Source organism: Apteryx mantelli, chromosome 22 (assembly GCF_036417845.1).
Source record: "Apteryx mantelli isolate bAptMan1 chromosome 22, bAptMan1.hap1, whole genome shotgun sequence".
NCBI classification, from domain to species: Eukaryota; Metazoa; Chordata; class Aves; order Apterygiformes; family Apterygidae; genus Apteryx; species Apteryx mantelli.
This window is the reverse complement of record NC_089999.1, coordinates 7603358-7630893: the sequence shown is the minus strand read 5'-3', so window position 1 is coordinate 7630893 and position 27536 is coordinate 7603358. Positions and strand designations below refer to the sequence as shown.

At 58.1% G+C, this 27536-nt stretch overlaps 1 protein-coding gene across 2 annotated transcripts; it reads right to left on the bottom strand.

The window, feature by feature from the left end:
- Positions 1-1915: 1915 nt before the first annotated feature.
- MMP28 (matrix metallopeptidase 28) lies at positions 1916-17179 on the bottom strand. Of its 2 annotated transcripts, XM_067309672.1 has the most exons (8): positions 14686-17179; positions 12789-12868; positions 11562-11749; positions 7877-8098; positions 6346-6591; positions 5742-5891; positions 4974-5141; positions 1916-3966 (listed from the first exon to the last, which is right to left on the bottom strand). In XM_067309672.1, exons 1-8 carry the CDS (start codon positions 14734-14736, stop codon positions 3572-3574), a joined length of 1500 nt encoding a protein of 499 aa, XP_067165773.1. In that variant the 5' UTR covers positions 14737-17179; the 3' UTR covers positions 1916-3571. The 2 variants fall into 2 exon arrangements, with proteins under 2 accessions (XP_067165773.1, XP_067165774.1); XM_067309673.1 differs by lacking the exon at positions 5742-5891.
- Positions 17180-27536: the final 10357 nt, after the last annotated feature.

Sequence of the window (27536 nt, the reverse complement as noted above, 5' to 3'; positions counted from 1 at the left end):
GGGTCCGAGCCGGGAGGCAGCGCCGGGAGAGGAAATCACCCTGCCGGGCAGTGGGTGTTTTGTTTCCTTCCCAAGTGCTGCTCCCTTCTCCTTGGTGACAAGGGACCGGCTGCAAACACTCCCCGTTAACCCTTCGGCGCCTGCTCCTGCTCCTCCTCGGCCGATGCCGGAGAGCCCCACCGCGCCTTCCTCTGCCGCCGGCTCGCGGCTCGCAGGACCGGAGTCGCCCCGAGCTCCCCTGCTCCGGTGGCAGGAGGATGGTTTCAGCCCCAGCGCGGCTCCCCTGCAGCCCAGCTCGCTCACGGCCCCGAAGGAAGGGGGTTTGTCCCCTCGTCACAGCCCCCTACGCCCGTGTTTAGCACCGCAGGGCAAAGGCCTCCTCGCCCATTGTAGGGATGGGGTAAACTGAGGCCCAGGAACCCGAAACGGTGGCTTTCCCTCGCGCCACGGCACCAGGTGAAGCTCTCCCACCTTCATGGATGGTTTGTTCCTCGGCAAAACGCTCCAGCTCCGGGGAGGTTCAAGCGTCGGGGTCCTGGAGAGACGGCGAAGGTAGGGCTGGGAGTGATTTCCACGGATGTGGACTTCTGCCCTTCGCTCCCAGCGATGCCGCGAGGCCCCACGGGTCCCCTCGGCCAGGGGAAGAGGCAGCCCAAAATTGCACGGGAAAGGCTGCCCAGCCTGGATGCCCTGGGCTGCCTGCGGAGGAGGAGAAGGGAATCCCGCTGCGCCCTTCGGCCCTGGCTTCGTGCCGTGAACCATCCCCGATCCACCTCCTCCCTGAGCCGCTTCCCCCTTCCCTCCTTGGCGATTTAGGAAAAGGTGCAGCCGCGCCATCACCTTCCCCAGCAGCCCCCGAAACGCGCCACGGAGGAGCGGGCAGCCGTACGCCCGCGGCGGGGAGGAGGGCAGAGCCCTCCTTATCCGCAACCCTGCCTCGGGCTTTCTTTGCCCTGTGCTCGCTCCCAAACCTTTGCCTGCCGCGGCCGAGACCGCAAGGTTTTCGGCGACAGCGGAGCTCCTCCGCGGATGGCACGGCTCCAGGAGCTGGGGCTTTAAGGAAATAACCACCCCGAAACAGCCCCATGGCAGCGGGCGGCGAGTGGGCACGGCGGGAATCCGCAGCATCGCCTGGGCACGAGCCGGCAGCGCTGCGCTGGCACCGAGGCGCCTCTGCGAAAAGCAGATCTGCAAAGGCCCCGTCGCACCGGGGGGCTGAAACGGGGTTTTCTGGCCGTGCCAGGGATGCGCCGGGGCCTCCCCGCCGCCTTCTCCCCCCCCACCCCGCGGGACCAAGCTGCCGGTGCTCTGCGGCTCCCGCCTCGCTCCGCCGGTGTCATTTTGGGGGAGGAAATGCAAGAATCCCAGCTATTCCCGCAGGCTGGGGAATGCGCGGCAGCCGCCGGAGGAGTCGCGCCTGGCACGTCCTGCGAGGCAGGCGGCGAGGAGAAAAGCACCCTTGTGCGAGGGGCTCTGGGGCCGGCCGCGCAGCTCGGGGGGCGAGGGCTGCTCCCCGGGGCCCCCGCGCTCCGCAGCCCTCCTCGCCCGCAGACGGAACGGCCCAGCCCAGCCCACGGGCAGCAAAAGCAAAACAGCCCGGGGGGGAAAAACAATTAGCACATCACAAGGCGTGGAGCCCCCAAATTAGCTCTGCTAATTTGGGAGGAAGCAGGGAAGAGAGTCTTCAGGCTTTCTTCACCGTGGGCTTTACGCTGCTATTTTCCAGCGTGATCTATCCCTTCCATTTGAGCCGGCAAACAGCCTTTTCTGCAGGGAAGCTCAGGAGAAAGCAGCAATGCCTATTCCCATCCCAGATGCACACATGCACATCTTGAACACAGCCCCTCCAAGGGACACGAGATTGGCTTTTAAAAAAAAAAAAAGTGCCATGAAAAACAAACAGAAATCCCAACACTGAATATCCAGAGGGCTTTTTTTTTAATTTGCCGTCAGATCTCCAAAGCCTTTGGGATTCACCGCAGCCCATGGCGTGTTATTACTATTCATTTCAAAACAAAATCGAGAGGCCCCATCTCTTTGGCAGCATTGAAAATCCCCTGAGATTTTGAGCCTGGAGCGGACGAAGTGCCCGTGTCTGCGCAGTGACGGTTCGTTCCCAAATATCACGGAAAACAAACAGAAACGCTGGCGCTGAGTATCTGTCCTGCCCAGGAACAAGTTTCAGCTGGCGTCTTCGAGCACCGAAGCCCTCGTGACCTGCGCGGCCCGGCACCCTGCCCGGGGAGGGAGAGCTGCGCCCCTCGGCAGGGACGGTTTAGGCGCTAAGCCCCGGCAGGACGGGTGCCCCTCGTTCACCTCCTGGGCTCGGCTGCGCCCCGCCGCTCCCGAAATCAAGCCCAGGCAAGGCGCGGGCAGGTTGTGCCCATCACCGTCCCCTCCGGTGCCCCTGCTCCGGCTCCCATACTCTCCCCTTCGGTGTACAAACGGCACCGGCTCCATGAAGATTTCCAGACCTCTCAGGTCAAGAGACAGTTAGGAAACCTGAGTTTTGTCCCGGTCAGAATTTGCTCCCGCTGGGTTTGAGCCCCCAGGATCTGACACTCCCCCACCAGCCTTCGGAGACGGCGGCCCTTCCCATGGGGAGCGGTTCATCACTGCGCAACGGCTAACAGCAGTTAGGAGCAGCAGTGTGGGGTGAGCACAGTCCTTATTAGACATCGGAGAATCCACCAGCCATCCCCAGCCCGTACGGAAACCAAGCTCCAGCGGCCCTGCCGCCCTTGAGCACCAGCACCCGCTCAGAGCAATACGCTCCGCAGCTTGGCTCTGCCCTCCCCTGAACAGGGAACAACTCCAAAACACGCCTTTCTCCCCCCAAAACCCTGCAGCTCTGCCTAGCCCGCGCGCCCCATCCGCATCCCGGAGCGGGCGAGCTTTTAGCCGAACGCGGCCCAGCAAGCCGCCCTCGGGGGCCGGAGACACCGGCTCGCGTCTCCAACCCGGCACCCTCGAGGCCGAAGGCAGCGGGAGAGGCAGGACGGCACCGCGGGCCCGGCTCACCCCGAGCACTGCAGAGGTCAGCACGGGCCCATATTTTTGTCCAAATGGCACTTTTTGTTTTAACCAGAATAATTCTCAGTCTCTCCTCATTGGCTAGAACCCACCCCAGCCCCAAAGTAACCACTGGTGAGGCATTTCTCTGTGTGATCACGGGCAAAAGACCCAAAAAAGTGTCAATAAAAACCAGTCCCGCTCTGAAAGAAAGGCATAAAAAATATTCTGAAAGCTAAAAGAAGTGAACAGGCCTGCGGTCTCCGGGGTATACGCCGTTCTTCATGGCTTTTTTTAGAAACCTTTCCTCCCCCAAATCCCAGGCCACTTGGCCCCGTCCAACCAGCCTGGGCTGAAGGATGCGTCCTCCGGGTTGCGCTCCGTCAGGATGCAGGTCTCCAGGGAAGCAGCTCCTCCAGGGCTCCGGCGGTCCGTGGGAGACCTGAGCTGTTCACCCAAGGGCCGGGGAACCTGGTGGCCACCGCCGGTGCCCGCCGAGCCGCCCTGAGACGGGAATTCAAGCAGAGTCAACGAACGAGGTAGGTGGGCTCGGAGGAGCTCAGAAGAGGACCTGCCCGCCGTTGGCGTCCCAGCAGCCCATCCACGGCAGCTCTGCGGCCCACTTGCCGGTGGCCACCACTTGCAGCTTCGCCTGGTCGAACTGCCAGTACTGGTCATCCCGGAAGAAGTAGAGGAAGCCGTCGCGGTGCCGGAGGGCGCCCGTCGTGCCGGGGGGCAGCCCGTCCCAGTCCCGCAGGCTCCGGGGGTAGTAGGGCTCCACGCGCAGGGTCTCCTCGCTCACCACGAAGTACTTGGGCCCTTTGAAGAGCACCAGGTGCCGGAGCTGCTGGAAGTAGAGGGCCGTGTCGGGGTGCCGCGGGAGGCCGCCGGCGCTGCACTTCTGGGGGAAACCCGGCTCCAAGGTGGAGCCTTTGTAGCGCCAGCATCGGCCACCTGGGAAGAGCCGGAGAGAGGGGTTAAGGTCACTCCCAAAGAGGTCCCGTAGGACCGCTGGCAGGAGGTATGGTCCTTCCACTTCCCCGCACAACTCCGTCATTCATCAGCGGGAAGGACTCAGCCACGGGACCAGCCTCAGTGCCTGAGGGACGCGTCTGTGCCATCTGGCACGGCGGCGAGAGGCTCCATCCCTCCGGTGACCCAACCGCCACCACCGGGGAGAGCATCCCCCCAGGGCTTCCCCACAGACCACGCTGGAAGGAAACTGCCCTGGACCAAAAGCCCACCAGCCCAGGCTGCTTCCCTGCAAACCTCCTCCTGTTCCTGCCCCCCAAGCGGCACGGTCGGACCCACATCCCCGCCGGGCTCCCCTCGGGCTGGGACTACCGAAATTGTCACCACGGCAGAAGGAGGCAAAGCCAGCACTTTCATCCGGCCCTCTGCATCCCAGCCGGAGTGGGGCCGAGGGCCTGGCCGTTCCCGCAGGGCTGGGTCACCGCAAAGGGAGCGGACAAAAGCCCTTTTCTGCTGGCGAGCCGTGCCTGATCCCAGCCCCGCAGGGGGACGCGGCGGCGGCGCTGGCGAGGGAGAGGGGCTTCTGGCTCTCGCCCAGCCGCAGCAACAAAGCCCCATTCTGCCTGGCCAGCGAGTGGTTTCAATCAAACGTTGAGGCTGACCTCGGCAGCTGGGCTGCCTGGTTTGACCTTCTGCTCGGCTGCGGAGTGTCCCCGGCCAGCTTGCAAATGGCATTTCGGCTCCCCGTGCCAGCTCGGGAGCAGGCACAGCCCCCGGCCTCTCCGTAACACCAGGCAGCACCGCACGGGGGACCAGGAGGTGCATCGGGAAAATGCTGCGCTCACCTCGGCTCCCCAAGAGCCCCAAGTCTTTGCAGAGCGCTTTCTGCCAAGGACCTCGAAGGGTTTGATGCATCTGGTATTATTTTTAAGCAAAGGTCAGTGCTGCTCGCCTAAACGGACCCAGAGGGGAGCACTGCATCTCAGTACCTTTGAAGAAGTAAAACCTGCCGCTGAGCTCGGACCAGGCAGCGGCATCGATGCCGGAGGGGAGGCCGGGCCAGCGGGTGTGCAGGGGCTGCGGGTCGCTGGCGTTACCGCTCACCGACACCAGCCAGTAGTGGCTGCCTTTGAAGACGTAGAGGTTGTGATCCACATCTGTGCAAAGCAGAGGAAGAGAGGTGAGAAACCTCCATGGCCACATCTATCCGAGCGGTGCCAGGCACCAGCTGGAGGTGCCCGGTCCCCCCGTAGCTGGCCACCCATCCCTTCTCTCCCCCTGCATCAAGGCCATCCTCTCCCACCGCCGGCGTTTCACACGCAGGGCATTTTTCCACCAACGTGACAATGCTGCTTCTACCTTTCCAGCCTCCCCCTTCAGGTTGTCATGATTCATTTCCTCCCCTCCAGCCTGGAGAGGATGAAAGATGATCACAGCCCACTCTCAAAGCTTGTCTTTCATGTCTGAGCTTGTGCACTGAGTAAGCCTTGCCACAGTCCAATTTGTAGGATGTTTTTCTCGCTCCTAGTACACAAAGCTATTGCTGTGTCCTCAAGATGCACTTAGCTCTGTCAGCAGCAACGAGCACCAGTGATGCCACCAGCCCCGGGAGCACGAACAGAGCTGCAGACCAGACCGACTTGTCTTTTCCGCCTCTGGATCTTATCAGCAATAAGACATAGAGCAGAAACAGGCTGCTGAAGTGGTGGGGACAGGAACATGCATTTTGGGAGAGCACTTTGCTGGCAAACACCTACCGGCGGTTATGGCATCGAAGAAAGAGTGACAGTAATAGGCACTGAGGCTCCTCTGCCGCCTTTCCCCACCAAAAAGGTCCGTGCTCCAGTCCTGGAAGTGAGTAAACACCTTTCCGGGGAGCTGGACGGCTGAGCCCTTGGAAGGCTTCCCTGGGATAGAGCAAGGAGCGGTGAGTCACAGAGCAGGGGCATGGAAATGGCTTTCCCCAAAGCACTGGTTCAACACAAGGCTGGAGACTCGTCAGAGGGCACCAAACGCTTTCTTGACCCACAGTCTGGTTTCTATCCCCTTCTGCAAGGTAGTGGGCAAAGACCCCTTGGTACCCTGCAAACCCCAGGCACTGGTGTTCCCCAGCTTGCAAACGCCCTGGAGCACCTCGTACCCATCGCACTCCCTACTGCGTCCTCCTTGCCAACCACAAGACATGTGGCTTACATGCTCCCTGTCCCTGTAGCCAGCGTCATTTCCCCACCGTGCAGCTTGCTCAGAGCCTCCTCTCCTTCCACGGACCTGTTGCCATCGCTGCCTTTGGCACCCTGCTCTGCTTTCTAGGGATGAGCCCAGGCGAGAGGAACCGCAGGAGGCTCAGGAAGCCACGCTCACCGTATAAGTTCTGGATGGCCAAGATGTCGTCCCAGCTGAGGACAAAATCCTTGCTGAGCTTCTTGTAGTACGGAGACATCAGGGCGCTCTTGACGGGGGAGTGCTCCAGCCCCAGCGTGTGGCCGACCTCGTGCGCGACCACGACGAAGAGGTTGCGCCCTTTGCCGCTGTGCAGGGACCAGCGCTCATCGTTATCGAAGTGGGCCTCTCCGCGGCGGGGGAAGAAGGCATGAGCCAAGGCACCTCCTGGGGACGCGAGAGCCGGTTAGGGACCACACCGGGGCCACGGGCAGGGCCGAACCTAAGGCACAAGCCGAGGGGCCGTGGGGGCCCGCGCAGCTCTGGTTTGCTTGAATAACTCCTAGAGGGAGGCTCGGCGCCCCAAAGGCAGATGCTCCCTCCCTGCTGCCGCCGGATCGGCTTTCCTCCGTCCCTCCCAAGCTGGTTTTTCCCGAGGGCCCTGCCACACGCTTCTGCAGAGAGCAGCTGGGTTAGCGCTTGCTCTCGACGGCCCCGCGGGGGTACCAGCCTGGCTTCAGGAAGGGACGCAAACCCACTGAGGTGGCCCCCGGTCGACGCTTTATTAACGCCGCTCCACGCAGCGAGGTCCCCTGCCAGCACAGGCATGATCGAGGGCAGGCAGGTCTTTTCACAGACCTTTCTGACCATTTGCTTCAATTTTATCTTTCTGGGAGATGTCCCAAAAAGGAAAAACGGCAAAACTTCGGCTTCCCCTTGGCCGTTTCATTCGCTGAGTGAGACCCAGGCCAGGTCTGCTGTTCACTTCCAAAGGCGGGTGGGTTTTGCCTGCGCAGGGAGGCTGGAGCGTGGGTCCTTGCCACGTGGGTCTGTGGTTTAGCCCACCGCAACGACTCCTTCAGGGCAAAGGCTCGAGAACAGAGAAGGATGGGCAAGTTCCTGACACAGCAGAGCAGAAAGGCTTATCTGGAAGGGATCAGCTCAGGTTTTGGAGACATGATCAGGGTGAAGAGGGCTCCTTGAAGGCCATTAGCGTAATCCAATAACAAACATCTCAGATGCCTCACCAGGAGGCCCTGCATTAGGGGCTGCTGAACTGGGAGTCAGTAACCCAAATTAATAAGCCAATGTCTTATTGCAAACTGGCTCTGGAGGCAGCACTGAGACGCGTTGCAGAGCTCTGCAGGAGCTGGCACTGGTGATCTGCTCCAGGTAAGGAAAGATCCTCACCGCTAAGCAGACATGGGAGATCTCACAGCCCTCTCCTTGCTTTCAAAGGACGGGTGTCTCTCAGTGAGGGACACGGCATGGGCAATTCCTGGGCAAACTGCTGCCTAGCAAGAAGGATGCTCTCTCCTTGCAATGCCTCATCAGGTCCAGCTCTGCCTCTGCTTACGCTGGGTGCGAACTGGGAGGTGTCCTCAGTAAGAGGACCTGTCAGGGCAGAGCCGTGCCTCCGTCGCCCCCAGCCCCGTGCTGCCCCAGCCCTCCTCACTGCCTAGAAAGAGACCACGTTGTAAAAGAGAAGCTTACGAGGGGGAGCGACCAGCACCTGGTCCATCGAAGGCGTTGTTGAGTCCATCGTTGTGGTCCCCGTGGAAGAAGGTCAGGCGGATGTCGGCTGGGCCATCCCGCGCCTCCCAAAACACCAGCGAGGACACGTTGCTCCAGAGCTCGAAGGCGGCTTTCACGGCCAGGCGCACCTCGTGCTGCGGCAGGTACGAGGGCCAGTTCACCACCCGGTAGGTTAAGTGCCGTTTGTACCACTTCCCGCCTGCGAGAGGAAGCAGAGCTCAGCACAAGGAAGGGGGTGGCTTTGCTCTTCCATCCGTTGACCGCTTGGACGGAGGAACGTTTGCTCACAAGCCTCTGCTTCCAGGAATGTAAGTGCTGGGAAAAGTGACTTTCCAAGAAAAGCTGAAAGAGAAACCCAGGCATCCCAGCAGCAGCCTCAGCCCCCTGCACTGGCAGCAGGATCTGACCTGTTAAATCCCTCTGAAGATGCCACCATCAGATCCCGCCCCAGAGACTGCTGAGGCTGCAGCTGCAACCAACCCCTTCCCAAGAGGGGTCAAACTCTGCTGGAGCAGGGAAGAAGCTGGGACGCTTGGTTTGAACTTGCCTTGCCTTGTCGTGCTTTCCAGGGCCAAACCCAACAAGGGTCTCTGACCTGCCGATCTCCTGCCTGAAACCAGCTTCATCCCCAGATGGCTTTACCACCTTCGTCTTTCAGCGAAGAAAAGCAAAACCTCCCCAAACAAATGGCCCAAAGGCAGAAGGATTGGGAACGGCTTTCAGCAGCCCCTTTGCGGGAGGATGGTGCGGGAGGAGGGAGCACAGGATTGCAGCCCGTTCAGAAAAGATTTGCTAAAAGAACTGGGCACCAGCCAGAGAAGGACAAAAAGTGATGATCCTCAAGGGGAAAAACGGCCGGGTTTGAAACGTGTTGCCAGGAGGGAATGGTACCGAGCGCCGAAACAGCAGACGCTGAGCCAACGCCAGCGCGGGAGCTGCCGCGGGGCGGATGCAGGACTCCCCCGGCGGTGGGGCCGGCAGCGGGCAGAGGGGAAAGCCCACGCAGCGGGAAGCTCTGCTCCCGCGGGGTGGCGTGCGGCCGAGACGAGCGCCAGGGCCATTCGGCAGCAGCAGGGCCGCTTGGACAGCACGCCGAGCCGGAGCCGGCTGGGACTCGCGTCGCGCTCCCGAAGCAGCGCTGCTCCGAGAGGCGCCTTAAACCCGCGGCGGGAGCTGCAGCACCCGGCACGCACCGCTCCTTGGCCAGCTCTCGTACCTCTGCGCCGTCTGCAACCGGCCCCAGAGCAGCACAACCGCTGCTGCCCGGACCCCAAAATCCGGAGGGACACGAGAGGCGAGGGGGCTGCGTGCGGGGCTGGACTTTCACCAGCACCCAAACTCCCCAGGCAGGAGAGCGACTGTCCCCCCTCTCCGCTGGGAGCCTTCCTGAAGCCCAGCCTTGGTTTTTCTGGGGGATCCTCTTTTTTCTTTTTTTTTCTGTACATGCAATTTTAACAGGGCAGATACTGAGCTAAGACGAGGAAAACAAGGCCAGCTCTCCCGTGGATGGCGGTGTATTTTCTCAGATTTTTAAAGGCACCTTGACAACTTCTGCCTGCAGATGTTCTTGCCTGAACGCCGAGCCACCGGGGATAAACCACCCGCTCACCGTTCATTTGAAAAGCACCATTTCACCTGCCCTGAGGATCTTGCTGGCCCTGAAAGCTGTTTCCTTTCGGGGGAGCCCCAGCCCCAGTGCCGCCGGGGCAGACAGCAGCACTGCCCAAGGGAACGAGGCCTCGGGATCACCCTCAACCCTCCCCAGCCCACAAAGCACGGAGAGATGCACGTCCCTGCAGCTGCCGCCGGCATCGCGGCCCCTCTCCTCCTGCAGAGCCCTCGGCAGCTGCAGGGCCCGGCGCTACATCTGCCCGGGGGCGTCAAGGAGCGGGAGAGGAGCCGTGGGGCCGCGCTGGGAATATGTGGGTGCCGGAGGCGTGGGAGCCTGGGGGAAGCACAGCGGCGATAGACCTCCAGCGCCTCTGCACCTGCCTCTCCCCTGCGCCAGCTGCGCAGGGAGCCGAGGGGAACGGGACCGGCAGCACGCTCCCGCGGGCTGCTGCTTGTCCGAGCCAGGCGGCTCGGCAAACCCCGAGGACCTCCCGCTCCCGTCAGCCCCCCGGCCACGGTCCGCGTGGGGCAGCGCAGCTCCCCCCGCTCCGCTTCCTGCCTTCCTGCAGGTCGAACAGCTCAGCCACCCTCCGCAGGGGTTTGCACAGCGTTTTGAGCAGACGCTGAATCCGACCTGCTGCCGGCGCAGCAGCTATGGAAACATAAAGATTGGGGAGAAATTCCTCCTCCCCCCTCCCCCCACCCCCCCCCCCGCGCTTCCCCACCGGAGGAGCACTGAGGACGGATGGCACCAGCCAGCTGGGCAGGGCTGGAGCCAGGCGAACGCGCTCGGCTCTCCGGAAGAGAAGGGCTCGGAGCCGCTCGGAGCCATTGAGCCGGGGACAATCGCAGGCAGGGAGTTCCCCCGAGGGGAAATCCAGGATCGAGGCAGCGCGCGTATGCAGCCTGGCCGAGGAGCTGGTGAGCAGCGAAGCTCCCTGCCAGCGCCGGCTGCTTTTAAAGCCCAGCGAGGCAGCTACAACTACGTCCTCCTCCCGGTGCCGCCGGCATGCAGGATGCTCCATCCCTCGCCCTCCCCTGCCCTCCGCCCGGCACGCGGGGACTCGAGGGGACGAGGGCAGCTACGGGGAGGCCCTGGGCAACCCACCGCCTTGCGAAAGCGCTGCGGGAGACGCAGCCGCGCTCGTGAGGCCGAGGAGGCGCTGAGCGAGCGTCCCGGGCAGTCGCCTCTCCCGCGGCTGCGCTCCGCAGGACAAGCCGTTCCCTGCCTCAGTTTCCCCACGCGCATGGCAGGGAGAGGCCGGGTCCGGGCCCGCAGGTCCGAGCGGCGCTTGGCGAGCTCCAAGGAATGACGGAGGGCTGTCCGGAGGCCGGAGCTCCCGTTATCGCTGAGATAACGTGCCGGCAGCTCGCTCCTGGCCCCAGGCGCCGCAGGCCCCCTGCCCAGGAGCCCATCTGGAGGAGGGATGCTGCGCGTCTGCTTTTTTGGGGCAGGAAGCCAGAGGCCCGAGGAGAAGGAGCGGGCTGTCCCCAGGGTCCCTCCGCATCGCTCCCCACGCAGCTCTGCCAGATGCACGCTCAGCCTGACGAGCCACAGAGCCCCCGCTCCATCTCGCCTTCCTTTTTCCCATGTCCCGAGCGCAGCTGGTCCCAGCCCTCTCGCTCTCTAGGAATCAAGTTATTCGTACGCATGGCAGGCTGCTCAGCCCCGGCTCCGCGTCGGGCCAGGGCGGCTCCCGATGGCTCCTCGGGAAGCGTTCGAACTTCGGCTCCCTCGACAACAGTAAAAACATGCAAAAGAGCTGAATTTCCCAGCGAGTGAGAGTCCCATTTCCCTAATCGTCGCTGACAGCAAGCCACGCAGAACAAGTAAAAATAAGTAATTTAAAAATAAATCACTGCAAAGCCCAGGCAGGTTCTGGGAGCGACTCTGCCCTGGCGGCGGAGGTGACTCCCAGGCCTCTCTTGAACGAGAGCATCTCCAAGAATCCCGCTACAGCGAGGAAGAGCTTGGGCGAGAGCCCAAATTTCACTGCCCGCATCCCACAAAGCCCAGCCGCGCGGAGGAAACCGCGGAAAGCGGCGCTCACCGTGCGGGGCGTAACGCTTCCGGCGCCGCGCCGCGGCCCCGCTGCCGGAGAGGAGGGCGCGCACGCGCCGGGCCCAGGCAGCGTGGCTCCGCGCGTCGTCCGTGCCGCACCGGGGCCGCCCCATCTGGTGCACCGTGGGGGCGTCCAGCACCCCGCTGAGCGGGAGGTGGCTCACCCACTGGAAGTCCCTGGAAAAGAAAGGGAGAGGTCAGCTGCCGAGTCCCAGCTCCTCGAGCCTCTCGCTTGTGCCTGCACCAGGCGTCCGACCCGAGCCCCCGGGGCTGCAGCCTCCTGCCCGCGGCTGGGAATGCGCCACGGGGAGAAAGCAAGCAGGAGCCGCCTCGGAAGCCACGGCTGATGGATGCGTGGTCCTTCGCACCTTTCCCGGATTTTAAACCCTGCTGTTCGACTTTGCGTTTGGCTTTCCCCAGAAGCAGGCCAGGGATGCTCACGCAGCGGGATGCAGCTTAGGAAAGGGCAGCTTACGGCCTCCAGCTGCGGCACCCCCGCCCCAGTCCCGATTTCCGAGCGCCTCGCTCCACCGAAGGCAACTGCGTCCTGCCCTGCTGCTGCCTGCCGGGAACCTGGCAAAGGGGAAACTTGGCTGCCCAAGCACGGTGGTGCACCGGGAACCTCGGCCTCGACACCATCCCAGGAGGATGCTCCCGCCTGGAGCAGCCTTGCCTCTCCTCTCCGACGGCGGAGGTCGGCACCACTCAGACTGCCCGGAGCGCCAGAGCAGACCTGGGTGATCCGCGTTCTGCTTCCCGCTCCGGTGCCGGCCTGGGGCAGCCTGGGCCAGGCCACCGCCCCACGCTTCGCCCCGCTTCTCCCCTGTTCCCACCCACGGGGGCTGCTCCGACCTCCGCGGCAAGGCACCCGGCTGCCTCCCGACAGGAGCACGCGCCAGCGACGGGTCCGCGGAGCAGGGCCGGCATCCCAGGCCCTCGGAAAGCTCCCAGGCAGCCTGAACCTTGGCCTCCCTGCGCGTGCGATTGCAACGAGAACGCCGGGCCATAAAAGGCAAATAAAGCGGAGCTGCGAGCGCCGGGCTGCAGGCAGCTGCGGGGAGCTGGACGCGGACGGGCGCTTCCAAAGGGATCCGCTGCGCTTTATCCTCTCAGCGCGTGGGAGCGAGGTTGCAGAGAGACCCGGCCGCGAGAAGGCCCCCGGGGGGGCAGAAGGCTCCCGCGGCCGGGCCGGCTGCGTCGCGCAAGCGCCTCCTACCTCAGCGCCTCTCTGAACGCCGCGGCGCTGTGCTCGCCGGGCCCCGGCTCGCCGAAATAGCCGTACTTCTCCAGGAACAGCTGCAAGGAGAGAAACGGGAGAGGCGCGGCTCAGAGCACGGACAGGCACGCGCACGCGTTTGCTGGGGGAGCAAAGACGCGATTAGCAATGCTGCGACAAATCCAGGCCCGCGTGGGAATTCCCCGCCGCTTCGGCGCTGGGCGAGACCTGCGACGTCCCGCAGCGGCCGAGCGGCTCCGGCGCGTACGTTTGCAGCACGGCGCTCGGGACGCTGCCGGCCGACCCCCGTGACTCGTGTCAGCGCATGCACGAACGCGGCTGCTTCTACGACCGCTTGCTCAATTCCTTAAAGTCATTTTTAACAGCTCGTGGGTTTTTGGCCACGACACGATGGCGATATAGGAGGTAACGTTGCTATCAATCAGCAGATGAAAACCTGCCACCGTGGCATCCGCAGCCAGAGGTTGCCAAAGCCGCTCAAGCGGCTCTGATCACCTTGGCTTGGGCTGATGAGCAGCTCGGCGCGGGGATTAAAACCCTGCCTAAACTGCTGCGGACGGCAGCAGGGCTGGGAGGGGGCCAGGCCCCAGAGGCTGCCCCGGAAGACGCCCCACTTTCCCCACCCGCGAGCAGAAGGTGCCACCCGGAGCGGCGGCGCTCCAGCGGCAATCCGCTCTGCCGACCCATCCCTCCCTTGCCGCCCCTCGGAGCGGACGGGGATTTCGTTGCTCTGAACTCGCTGCAGCGCACGAACTGCATCTTAAAGAAAACAAAGAGCTTCCCTCCTCCCAGCCTGCCCCCGGCTTTCCGAGACGTTGAAGCGCAATATTCCCGGGAATGCTCCACACCCATCTTCCCCTCCGCCGACGGGGAATGTTTTCAGGAGACAAAGCCGCCTCCCAGCATCCGGTTAGGGCAGAAGCATCAGCGTCAAATTAACTAGTGAAAGCGGCTGCTCTGTTCCCCTCCTCCCAGGCGGGAGGCACGCGGAGCGCCGGCTCCGGTGCCGGCTCCAGCACCGCTCCGCTGCGGCTGCCGCAGGACTGTGCCGCCCTGCTGATGCTATTCTTGACTTTGCCCTTCGGGAAGCCGTCTCCTTCTGGACACGGGCGGCACTGAGCCAGCGGTACTTTGGGGAGCAGGATCAGTCTCCAGCTGGCCAAGCCACGGTGTCCGGGCCTCTCCCTCCCTTCCTCCCAAACCCCCCGCGTGCTGCTAACGGGCACCTCCATGCCCTCTCCGACGTTTAATCCATCGCCGCTGCCGCCTCTGTGCGCGCAGACACCGTCCGCGCGGGCGCTGCCGTCGCTTGCCGGAGAAGTCGAAGCCGGGCAAACGCCGGTGCGTCTGCACCCGCCGGGGCCGAGCGGCAGCGCCTTCCAGAGGAGACGGACCACGCGGCTGCCCGGCCAGGCATGCCGGGGGAAAAGCACCTCCAGAGGGCAAAATGCACCAGCGCTCACGCAGGGAAGGGCGGATACCGGCTTCATCCAAAACGGGGGACCCTCGTAGGGATGGGGCTGCCAGCAGCACGCTCCTTCCAGTACCTCCAGCTCATCCGGGTGGGGATGGCTTTGCTTTCTCCGCCTGATCCCTGCAAAATATCTACAAAGCCAAAGCAGGGCTCTTCCGTAGAGAGCGGCGTGCTGTAGGAAATGATTTTCTCACTAAACGAGCTCCAAGACAGGTGCCAGCGCCGAGCAAACAGCCCGGCACTGCTCCGCACCAGCTCCGCTCCCCCGGACACTCCCTTTTCCTTATCTGCACTTCAGCCCTGATTCCTCAAGTAAATATGCCCAGATGAGGAAAAACCAGACAGATCAGAGATCTCAGTAACGCAGTGCTGCACAGATCAGTCTCTAATCAGCAAAATCACCGTCTCTCGCGATGATACGTGGTACCGGGCAGAGCTTGAGCCCAGCAACATCCAGCGAGGCGAAGGTGCCCGGCCCCGCTTCTCTGCTGCTGTGTTTTCACAACGTTCCCCTCGAGAACTAGAAAATCACAAGCTACATATATGGGTAGGCAGCGACAATCCCAAGCGATTACATCACTGCAGACAAATGCAAGCTCTAAAGCACCCAAACAGAAAGTCCTGGGTCTCAAAAGCAGAGCACAGCTTAAACCTTTCCTACCACAATTTTCCTTTTTACCCAGCCTCTAAGCGTAACAATTTTAAGACATTTCTTCATCTGTGATCTAACACAATCTCACTCCTGAAACAAGAAAATGGATCTGGTTTTCCCCACCATGATCTCACTAATGCTTGAGAATCCATCTGGATAAGACAGGGCGCACAGTAAAAAAGCAATCGCTATACCGGCAGCTGTTCTTAAATAACGGCACCGGCATGCACGCAGGGCGCTGGAATTGTCATTACTATCTGCATTTCCTTTAGCTTTGAAAGTCAACCCAAAGCGGGCAGTTTCCCTTTAGTTTCTAAACAGTTTTACGTTCAGCTTGTTACGCACCGGCGTAAGCTCTTGGGCTGCAAAACCAGCAGGAGACTTTTTATTACGTTTCCTAGAGCTGCTGCCATCCCACATCTGGCTCCCAGGTACCGAGACGCGTGCAGGCTCGAGATACACTGTTATTGCTCGCTCCGGCTGATATTAGCGCTGGAAACTGGGAGATAGGGAAAGGGATACAGTGATCTTCCATGGTGCAAGGTGTTATCAGACAGGGGGGAATATAACAACCCCTGGAGCAGAGACTTTCCAAGGCGATGGTGGAACCGAGGAGCATCCTGGACCCGGACGAGCCCACAGCACCGGCTCCAGCGCCGCCCGTGCCCTGCATGCTGCCCCAGGGATCGGGGGCTGACACGGGTCGCTGCAAGCTGGTGCAACTCCGTTAAATCCGACTGAAACGACAGCTCTCGTGCAGAGCCAGAGGCTGCATTAAAAAGCCTCGCGGTGCGAGAAAAACCCGCTCCCTCCTTCCCCAGCCGGGGAAATGCTGCTTTCCATACAAGGGGAAAAGAAAAACAGCAGGAAACAGAGCCGAGCGCTAATACGAAACGTGCCCAGCTCCCCCCTCCGCACGAGGGGAGGGAGGCAGGGAAGCGGAAAGCTCTGGCTGCCGGGGAGCAGCTCCCCGGGGAAGAGCCGTTGGGGTCGGAAAAACCTCCTGGCGCTTGGGGCTCCCGGCGGGAGACGGGAGGGGGCCCGTTCCCATCTTGGGGCTCTCACAGGGAGCTGGCTACCGCTCTGCAAAACAGCGCTGCGAGAGCTGAAGCCGAGGAAACACCTTGCCCTGGAGCGCAGGCATCCCGGCTGGAAGAGAGCCAAGCAGCAAATACAATTAAGCCGCCCTCCTCCTTAGGAACCGGGACAACAACGGGGCAGAGGCAGGAGAGCCGCGTCCTGCCTGCCCTCCCCTGCAGGCGCTTGGATTTCCGGCAGATCCGTCCAAGCGCCCAGACGAGCCTCTTGCCTTGCCCGACTGGCAGCCGCTGAGGGCAAAAAGAGCGGCGAGGGGAGGAAGGAGGCAAGACCCCCGCAGCTGGCAGGGAGCCGCACCGGACAGCGAGACGTGCTGCCCTAGTTTGCTGCACACCCTAATCCCCAGCCCCTCACCTACCCTGCAGCTTCTGGGCTGCAAAGTAATGCAACCACAAGGGCCCGGAGCAGTCCTGCCTGGGCGAGGGGTGCTGGGATCCCACCTTGCCATGTCTTTTTGCAGAAGCATCTCATTATCAGCAGCTCTTCAAATAACCCCTGGCTTCTCGGCCTCAGTTTCCCCTCTGCAGCACACACGCAACGAGAGCTGAGCCGCAGGGAGACGCTCCGGGCGAGCGCGTTTCGGGACGACTGCAGAGAGAGCGCTACGCCGTGGCTGAGCGCCGGCAAGGACGAAGGCACGCAGGCTCCCCAGCTAATCAGGTTACTGCCTTCTGAAGAGCTGCCTTAGGAAGACGTCCAGACATTTTAAAATGTTCATTTCTTTCCGCTCTCCCAGGCCGCATTCTTGTCCGCGTTTGCAACCCCCTCGGCAGAATCCCCGTCTCTTCGTTCGGTGCGCGTGCATACACGTTGGAGCGGGGGAAGACTTCGTTCAGCGTCTTTTAGGCTCCTTTATTCATTCTTCAGGCCTGATCCTCTTCAACTGTGTAGCAGGGACAGTAGGCCAGGAATTCAGGAGCCCTGCTGATTTCCGTACCCTAGATGCGGTGCTGAACACGGAGCTCGCTCACCACCTGCCTATCTGCGCGGAAGGGAGGGATGCTACGGAACAGGAATAATAAATATTGCACCACTTAGACAAAAGAGAACAGTCCCCAGGGGCTGGCATGGACCGGGCTTGGTGTCACCAGCAAGGTATTAGCTGCCTCCAGTGCTGTCAGGTCGTTTGGTTGCTTTTGCATTGAATAAAGGCATATACCTCACCAGCAACGACTGCATTTCATTCCTGTGTTTGACTCTTCCATCCCCGACTTCCTCGCCCTCCTTCTCCCCCTCTTCTCAGACTTCGTCACCCCCAGAGCACACTTCTCCATGAGAAAAACCCAGCAGCTGTAAGTAACAGCCGCGCTTACGGTCCTGCCGCGAGTGGCCCCAGCTGCGGGCGCTGGCACCAGCCCTGCAGCCCCGCGGGAGCTGCTCCACATCCTGGGCACCCGGATCTGCTGCTCTGCCCAGCCGCAGCTTTGAGAGCACAGAAGCGATTGAACACGACCCCCAGCCCAGGCGGACGCTCTGGCCGAGCGCAGGGCTTTGCCCTGGGAACGCCGGCAGGGCTGACGAGCCAGCCTGGATGCGCAGAGTGGTGGGGCTTTCACCCCTAGGGGAGTAGCAATAGAGAAGGGGACAACGATGCTTGGTCTTTGCGATCCGTCAAGGCGGCGATTGGGGAGCGGGAAACCTGCCAGCGCCTGGCAGCCTGCAGACCCTGGCCTGGTGGGTGCCACTCGCCCGAGCAAGCAAGGGTTGTTCTGCGGATGAGCTGAGGGCAAGCTGGACCGCTCCGGCTGCGAGGGCACTGCCGTGACTCGCGGTCTGGGCAGAGATGACCTCCACTCCCGCCGGGACTGTCCACATCACGTCTACCCAAGAGCTGGAGGCTGCTGCAGTGTTGCTGATGGGCTTTGGAGCCCTCTGCATGGCGTCGACGGGGCACAGCTACCCCCAGCATCCCAAATTAATACCGCTCCATAAATTAGCTCATCCAGATACCAGAGCATCTCTTAGCAGGCACGAATAGAGCTCAGGGTCAATATTAAATGCGAGCCCTAGGTTATCCAAGGTGGAGAGAGCGCATCAGAGATCGTATGCCACCATAACAAGATGCAAGGAGGAATGGCAGGATAACAAAAAAAACAGGAATGAGAATGTCTCCGCCATTTACCCTCACTCTCCATCTCCACACCCTGCTTTTCTCAAACTTCTCACCAATTTTTCCTCCTGGCACAAGAGACCTGTAGCTTCTCATGCGAATCGCTACAGGGGCTTAGTTCATCCTTTGTCCTCAGCACCAAAAGCACCTGGACACGCGCTTCACTATGAACATGGGGTGAGAGCTCCTGTGCCGTGAATTTTAAACAAGTCCCCCTGGCAGCGGAGGGTTTCAGGCAGTACCAGATACCTGACTGCTCTCTGGGCACAGGCCAGCAACCTCCACGTAAGAGCAGCAACCAGGTCTGCCAAACTACGTGCTATCGAGCATCTGCCCTTCTCCAATCTGGAGTCTGCAGATAAGAAGATGATTTAACACACAAATGTTTCAAATTAAATTTCTGAACTTTACTTACTTTTTTTGCAGCTGTGATCATTATAAATGCAGTGAAAACAAGGGCATAAGCCAGGAAAATAACACAGCTAGGCTTTTTCTCAGACTTTCACATCTAAGTTTACACAACCCATTGTTGCTAAGTTTGGCTATTTTAAAAGCAACAAAAAAAAGCTTTAAAAGCAAAGACTGGCAGTGGTTTTCCCAAAGCCACAAGTTACTAGAACTATTTGATGTTATACCAGAATTTCAGCTTCCACTTTAAAGCAAAACTAGCTGTTCAGTTTATTTAGACGAGCTTTCTCATCCCAGTCTCTGAGCATTTCCAGTGTATTTATCTTCCCAAAGTCCCTGGAAAGGGTAGCACTTCGCACTGGGGAAACTGAGACGGAGGGAGATGAAAGTAACTTGCCCAATGCTCTCATCTAGGATCTGCCAAGATCTGCCAAGATCCCAGGACCTGCTTCGAGGCTTTGAGGGGAAAGTTCTCAGAAGTCACAAGCGAGGAATCAAAACCCAGCACTTTTTAAAGCTCTCTCCCCTCATCAGCTGTGTTTTCTTTAAAGCTAATTTTAAATTGCTGATTTTCTGAGCATTAAATTCTTTGCGGATCATTTTTGTTCCTCTCCAGACGACGCGAGAGGCCTGGCTGAGGTCTGCGCAAACTGGGACAAGCGCATGTATAAACCACCTCTTCAGAGGAGCGAAACAGCATCTCCCAGCGTAAGCAGCTCACACATTAAAACAAGCCCCCAAGCATTTATGTACACTTTTCATCTTAAAGCATGTGAAAAATCCCAGTTAATCCACCGGGGCTTGCTCGGGTTTTAAAATCAAGCATCTGTGCAAATGTACACTGGATCAATGCCTAAACAAGAAAAAGCTCAAATCCCTAACGACAGCCTTTGCTCACCAGCCAGATCTCGTACCTTGTTCTCCCAAAACAAACAGGAACGGGTGGCAGCATGGAGAGACAACAATACACGGACTCACAGAAGAAATACAAACAGAAACGGTGGGGATGGCCCCAACGAAAGGCAAGGGAGGGGAAAGACTGGCTTTTGTCCCGTCCAAATCGCCGGGAGACGGGAAGACTTCCTAACGCACAAATACCGTTGTTTTGTAAGCGATACGGAAGGGTTTGTTAACAGATCTGCATCGCCCGTGGCCACACACCCCTCCACCTACAGCATGCACGCAGGCACGCACACACCCATAGCACGGGGGCCTCTCCGGCACGCCGGGACACATGCCTATGCCATGCACGCACACCCCTGCAGCGCTGCGGACACAAAGCCATAGCGGGGCGCACACCTATGCCCTGCACGCCCAGGCTCCTGGCACTCAGGGCACACCGCCCTTCTCCCCGGGCACGCACCTATAGCACGGGCACACGTCGGGCACTCTGCGCACACCTATCGCACGCACACCCCTCCAGCACGCAGGCACGCGCCTGTAGCATGCACGCACAACCCGCTGGCACTCGGGGCACACACCCACGGCACTCGCACGCCTCGGGCGCAGCGCTGCGGCATGCACACGCCTCGGGCCACTGAGGCGCACGCCTATCGCATGCACACGCCTGCAGCACCCAGGGGCGCCCCGACGGCGCGCACACGCACCTCCAGCGCTCAGGAGCACACTGACGGCATGCACACGATATCGATCCCTGTCGATAGGTTTGGAAACCGATAGGCCTGTCGATATCGAGAGTCGTCGGTGCCTCCCGAGAGCAAAACTGGTCTGAGAGCGAAAGCAGCAGATGCCGTGCACACACTCACACTCGTGCACACTCACACGCACCCCCAGGGCACGCAGCGCCCAGGACGGCCGGGCGCAGGGCGGGGGGTGCCAGTCCCGGTCCCGGCCCCGCTGCCCCCGCACCCAGCCCGGCCCGGCCCGGTCCGGTCCTACCTCCGCGTCCCGCCGCTGCCGGGCGGCCGGTCCGGGCTGCGCCGCCGCCAGCAGCGCCAGCGCCAGCGCCAGGGCGGCCCGCAGCGCCCCGCGCCCCCGCGGCCCCATGCCGGGCTCCGCGCGCTCCCGGCTCCGCGCGGCGCCGTCCCGGTCCCAGCCCCGGTCCTCGTCCCGGTCCCGATCCCGACTCCGGTCCCGGCTCGCCTCTCCCCGCCCGGGGGCGGCCCCGGCCCGCCCCGGCCCGCCCGGCCCAGCCCCGACGGCGGCGCTGGGCTCCGCCCGGCGGCACCCGCCGCTCGCACACGCACACGAACACACCCGTGCACGCGAACACACACGCACACACGCACACACGCACACGCACCCTGCTCACATTGCACTTACACTCCCACTGCTCACCCGCCGCCCACCCTGCTCCCGTTGCACTCGCACACGCTGCTCACACACACGGGCGCTGCCGCTCTGCTGTGCCGGGAAGTCATGCACCCGCATCCCCCTTCCCTTCACATCCCCGGGCCTGGCTCGCTCTCTCCACACACACACATGCACGCACACACATTAGGGGAAGGAGCGTGGAGCTCACAGCAGTGGGGCAGCTGGGACAAATTCCCCTTGGGCTCTTAGGGCCGCAGCAGCCCCGTCTCCACCCCGCACCTCGGGGAAGGCCGGAGAGCTGCCCCGCGGCGCTGCCCCATGACCCCAGGCACAACTCACCCCGCACCCGGCTCTCTCCACCACCACCGAGGACAGATCCTTCTCCGTGGAGTCTCCCCTGTGCAGCGTCTCCTTTGCTCCCAGGGCATCGCCAGCCGGCCCTGTCCTTCCTGTCCTTCGCGGAGCATGCCGGGCAGCAGCGCTCGGGGCCATGTCCCGCTGTGGGGGCAGTGCGGCTGGGGTAGGGTGCTGGGCCCGACCTCCGGGGGCTGCGGCAGCCAGGCAGAGGCTCTGCCCAACTTGAGCAGGGGGAAACATCCGGCTTGTCCTCATCCTGCATTCGCCTGCGGTCCAGGCGACCCAAACGAGCAGGCACAAGGGCTGGACGTGGAGGGTCCCGCGGGTCCCACACCGTGTCCAGCAGCAGCCAGCACTAGCCACTCACGTGGCAATGTGGGCAGTCAAGCAAGCAACGGTATCACGCTGCAGGGATCCGGCAAAAACAAACCCACGTGTCAGAGTGGACTCTCTCACGAGCTTTGCAAAGTAGCATCCCGCTCGGGGATTTTCGTTTGCACTGCTTATGCTTAAATTTCCCGCCCCGGCACGGGACCCACGAGCAGTTAGAGGCAAAGGCTGCTTTGCTTCTCACGCCAGCCAGGCGCGAGGCACGTTTGTCACCTTGCAGCCTCTCCTGCCACTCGTACGCAGCCAGTCATCCTGTCGGGATCCCCTGTTGGATCCTGGCACTTTGCAGTGACAAGTTAACAGCTCTGTTTACTCCTTGCAGTATTTTTTTTTTTTTTGACTGTTTTGTTTTCGCTTGACTAAGGCAAAAGGATGTTTTGATTCTACTTCAGTTCAGAAAAAATAGGATGTGACTTGTATCTGCTTCTCTTTTTATGCCAGCCTCAACCACACACCTATTTTAAAGCTCACAGGCCTCTTCTTCTTTTTAAGGGTGCCAATATCTGACGTAACAGGAGCATCTGTTCAGTGCAGCTCAAAGAGATCTGCAGGGATGCTGTGGCACACTGCCCTTCAGCTGGACAGGGGTTAGCGTGTAGGGAAGGCAAGTGGCTTTAAACAAGAGAGAAGGGGATCAGCATAGCCCGGCAAAATGGGGAAGTCACTCAGGCACGTGGAGGGGCTCGTAGTAAAACAGAGATGCTAGAAACGAAGAAGGTCGAGGCTGGGCCAGTAAGCTCCGACTGATGGACTGCCGGGAGAGCCAGAAGGACAGCTGGCATGCGGCAAGGCGCCGAGCAGGGATGGTGCCGAGCAGGGACGGTGCCGAGCAGGGACGGTGCCGAGCAGGGACGGTGCGGTAGGAATACTTGGCCTTGCTACAGAGATCCACGCGCCGAACGTTCCTCAGTGCAGGTCAGAGCAACGCTTCCTTTCAAAACAAGAGCAGCTCTGTCTGCAAATGCATCCGTGTTTGGTTCGTATCTAGGAAGCAACTGATCCATCTGCTGTTCCACTTAAGAATATGGATGATGAGAAAGTGGCTGGCTCGGACCCAAGAGCAGCAGGAAACGCCATCCTCAACTTATTGTAACGTGTGGAAGCGTCTGGGAGGGCACCTGCGCCCCCAGAACCGGGCAGCTTTCTGACCTAGCATTTCCTGATGCTGCGGGTTAGTCATTAGGGTTTTGGCATTCGGGCTGAGAAGAATTCAGTCAAGCTCAATGCCACATCACAGTTCTCAGAAGACTTTTGGCTCCGAGTATGAAAGTGTTTATCCAGCTGCTTTAATCAGAATATTATCAGAAGCAGAAAGCCCGTCTTGTGGAAAGGTGAACAGATTTCAGACTCAGCTTTAGACAAAATCTCAGAAGTGGAGTATAAGGAGCTTGAATCCTCATGATCTCTACCCTAAAACTGAAACTTTAGAAGTTAAGCCTATGGCAAATGCCTGTCAAGGAGTTTCCACCAATAAAGATCTCAGAAGAGGATGATAAGTAGATCCATACAAGCTCCAGTTGCTTAGGCATTCCCGGATTCTTGGGTGTCTAGACAAAATCCCATCTCCCTCAAATTTAACCCAAAAGGTCTCAATAAAGTCAGCTACCTTAATTTCAAAATCCTTTCCTGAGAGGCCTCCAGAGGTTGAGTTTGGAGATCCAGAGACTGCGTAAAGGATGATAACTTAATAATGTTGATATTAACCTGAAAACATCCTGGAGAGCTAAATGATGTTGCCACAAAGTCTGGAACGACTAAAGCTTGTTCATCTCTACGGAGCGTTATAGAGCAGCTTGGCATTGCTGAGCTAACAGATGAGCGGCCAATGAATCACTGTCTGCTTCCGGCAGAGGTGAGCTCCAGAGCAGTTTATAAACCAACATTATGAAATAGCACTTTACTGACGGGAAAGTTCTCTGAACAGCTTTAATGTTTACCACAACTGATAAGCAAATAGCAACAACATTACTCCTCTGCAGCAGTTTCCACCCCGGATGGGTTTGATGCACAAGAACCGCCAGATAAAGTCTTTACTGCTTCGCACTAAGAACACGTTTGAGTTGTTCCATTTCATCCACTCGATACCTCCTCTGGAGAACAGTCATTCTTGAAAAGTTTGCTGCTCAACAGCTGCAATAGCTGGAGCGCAGTAGGGTGGGTCACTGGATGCCAAATGTCAGGCAACGTTGAAAACGTTAATTCTGCCGCTGAAAGGTGGTGTGTCGTCAGATCTGGGATCACTTCAGCTTGGAACAGGCAGGCACAGGCAGTTGCAGAATCAGCTTTCCTTACTGCCCTTTGATGTGCTGCATCTCAACTCTGACCTGCCAGAGTCACTTCTTTAAAGAGCCAGAAGCACATTACGTTCCCCCGGCTTTATCTGTCACGGGGTAAAGTTTTTCTGTTTAGACACAGCTTTCTCGGGTATTTTATCTGTGGACAAGCTCTCACAAGTCAAAGGACTTCCCGCATCCTTAATGTATTAGATAAAAAGTCTGTCTCGTCCAGTATCCCATCTTCCACAGCACCAGAAACAGATATTCAGCAGAAGTTTTAAATAAAAAAAGAACCCCCCAAAGCCATGCATACCTTCCTTGGCTTCACCTTTTGTGTGCAGAGTTCCTGGGAAGTCTCTGAGGTCAGGAGAAGCTGGATCCAGCTCATGAGCTGTACGACTGATATTGCTGCTCTGAACTAACCCTTCTAGGAACGTAAACTTCAGCCGCAGTCCTACAAACACATCAGCACAGTCGTGCTTCATTTGCTCAGAGCAATTTCACTGATTATTTGCTCAGAAGATTGCTAAAACCATGCATAGCTATTTTGAGCATCAGGGTTTCACCTGAGTACCAGCAGACTTTGTCATATTAAAAAAGAAGTTTGAACATAGACTCTTTTGAGCCAGTTTGCAACTTTGGGTGCATTTTGACAGCTGTGTTTCATTATAAAGGCTTTACAAGGCGATGCAAAGCAATTTTTACAGCAGCATTAGCAGGCACCATCTACTGGGGACAATGTAACACAACAAGCTCTTTGTTACCCTGGAAATTGGAATTGTGATTTCTAGATTAGGCAAAACAGCACTGGCTGAATCCTCGCCCAAAAAGCCCAAAGGCTCTGTGGCTTTGGTCAGAACTTCCTCCAGGTCATCCCCTCTCTCTGCAGGCCTGCGGTATTTGAGCAGCTTATTAAGTTGCATTATTTCTTAGGGCGAGGTGGGTTTGGCTGTATAGAAACAGCACTGAAATTATTTGGCTGTCTCTTAAATTGTTTAGCTGTTTTTGTTGCACTTCAGCTCTGTAATGATCACATGCCTCTCCTACATCGGCATCCTTCTGTTGTGCTTTTCTCTATAAAGTCATTGTTGAGCTTGGCAAGTGCTACATATATTTTTATAAATAAACCAACTGCATTCCATACAGCACCGATTTCCAAAACTAGAACCTTGCTGCTTAAAAAAATGTATTAGAGGATAGATCACGAAAAGAGATCAAGGAAGTAGAGAGTAGCTGTTGCTACTCTCAGCAGAGAGCCCAAACCTATTTGTTCTGCTGGGATGGCCTCTCCTCGCTTCCCTTCTCCTGGCAGGTCTGCGGCCCTGTCTCTCCCTTGTCTGCCGTTTCATTAGGGTGGAGTCCTACCAGTTCCTTGCAGAGCACCTACTGGAGAGAAATTCCAAGCAGGATCCACAAGATATGCCTTGTGTTTTCAGTTCAGCTTTGCATTTTCCGTTCAGCTGTTAGCCTATTAAAAGCAAAAAGTTACTTGTCTATGGACATCTGTGCCTCAGTTTCCTCACATGTAAAAAACCCCCCAACAATTCTAATATCCGTAAAACCACTTTGAAGACTTCTGATGAGAAGCACCAATCATTAGTAAAGAGTTTTATTTGCGTGGAATTACAATAAAGTCCTAGAAACGCAATCAGCTAGGCCCAGTGGTAGCTGTGCAACCTGCTCAATTGGTCTAACTGCAAACGGAGGAGGAGTTCTAGCATGACTGTAAGACCCTGCCATTTAAAAGAGCAGTCTGCTTAACTGGAAGGCAAGAAGTTAACAGCAAATGTTACCATTTCAGGAAGAGCTAATATTCACTCAACCCTTAACACAGTATTGATTTTTTTCTTTTAAACTTTAAACTTTTCTTTTAGTCTTGTTAAACCTCACTCTACTAAACTTCAGGCAGTTTGCTGAGGAAAAACTGTGATGCTAAAGGACCTAGCAGAAACAGCGGAGGGCAATGACATAATTAAACCACCATCTGGGTTTACATCCTTTACAAAACATATCTTCCCAGGCCACCATATTTAACTGTCCAAACCAAAAGCAATCAAAAAAGCCATATGTGTTATCAAAACTAGTATTACCCTTTCCATGGATGACTTCTAAGTTTTCTATGAGACAAAACAGCTGGTGAAAAGTCTTCACTATCTTAAAAAAACACGTAAGACGACAGGCTGTGTTTTGTCCCCAGTGCAAATAAACGGAACAAACATTCGATACCATTGCCAGGCTGGAAAAGCAGTGAAGCTAGGGACAGCCCCAGCAGTTCTGTGGTTTACTTGCAAACTGGTCTACTTAGTAACTTGGCCAGGGTGGTGCACGTTCAAAGGCGTAAGTGTTCTTAACCTGGGGGAGAAAACAGGCTTGGAAGCTGCACAGGTCTTAAAAGGAGCTAGAAGTGTTGCCCCCAATATAGAATGAAAGTTTGAGTACCAGCTTTTTCCACAATTACCTTCGCCAGAAAGGGCAAAAAGGAGAGCCTCACCAGGGAACTTGCAGGACCGGGCAGGCAACCCCACACTTGCCTTGGTACAGCTGGCTTTTGCTCAGCTCAGCCTAACTAGTTCATTCTGTAGAGCTCTGAGGGTTCAAGCTGCAACCCTACAGGGTTTCTGCTGCTCATCACTGCTTTCCTCTTTTTGCCCCATCGAGCAGCTAGCACTTCCTTAGATCCACCAATATAGCTCTGTGCGAGAGCATCCTCTAGCCTGCTTCACTCAAAATCATTGTGTTAAAGCTTAAGAACTATAGATATCAGAATTTCTCTAGCCCAGCTCATTTTGACCGAACCACATTAGCAGCATCAGGCCTCAGATCTTAAAATTACGAAAACCAACAGATACCGAATTTGTTATTTGTCTACAATTTGCCTTTTTTACAGTCCCACCCACACATTAACTTTTTATAGCATCACTAACACGCATATACCTTTCAAATGCAACAAGCCAGCACGCTCTACTGTATCATTAAGAGGAACAAGCTGGCCCAAATTCGTGACAAATGTCTTTTCTGGCAGAGGACTGACAGGACCCCTGCTCTCCAGGAGAAGTCACAAAAGGCATAGCATAATTACTAAATTTACAGCCAGAGGATAATGGCTGATTTGAACTTACCATTACCCTGACCATGACCCCAAGCTAGGGAGCTCGCTTACAAACATTAACAAAAGCTATTTTTGTTCATTGCTTTGTGGACTTTGAACAACATGGCTGAGAGGCCATGGATATCGAGTAGCTGCCTGCCCAATTATCAAGATTACGACTGCAAACCCTGAAAGCTTGCAATTTTAACATTTTGCCCACTGGAGTCTTGGACCACCAGCTGTTCTCTCTCTGAGAAAACAAACAACGCTTCTGATAGAAAGATAGCACTGGACACAAGCTGACTGTGGCTGTGCTGGTTTCTCACAGCCTCCCACCAACCCACTTCTCCCGTGCGTGGCGTGACCTGCTCTGGAGAGGAATGATAATTAACCTCCCCTGCTTCTTCAAGCCTTGGCTTCAGTGCTGAATTCCAAATGCTTACAATGTGTCTGCCTGGATCTCACCTGCGTTTTACCTCAAAGATAAAACTGCTGCCCTTACCACTTCTTTTTGCTATCACCCCCATTTCAAAAGCAGCAACCAAAAGGTACAGTGATACGTAGCAAATTATCTTTCTTGAAGCCATTCAACCTTGTTTT

Bases quoted from the DNA above. Each gene is read 5' to 3' on its own strand.
- MMP28 (XM_067309672.1), bottom strand. From the start codon at position 14,736: ATGTTGCTGGGCTCAAGCTCTGCCCGGTACCACGTATCATCGCGAGAG. The intron at 12,869-14,685 runs GTGATTTTGCTG...CTCTCCTTGCAG, and splicing joins ACGTATCATCGCGAGAGACG to CTGTTCCTGGAGAAGTACGG. The intron at 5,142-5,741 runs GTAGGTGTTTGC...TGCTTTGCACAG, and splicing joins CTTCGATGCCATAACCGCCG to ATGTGGATCACAACCTCTAC.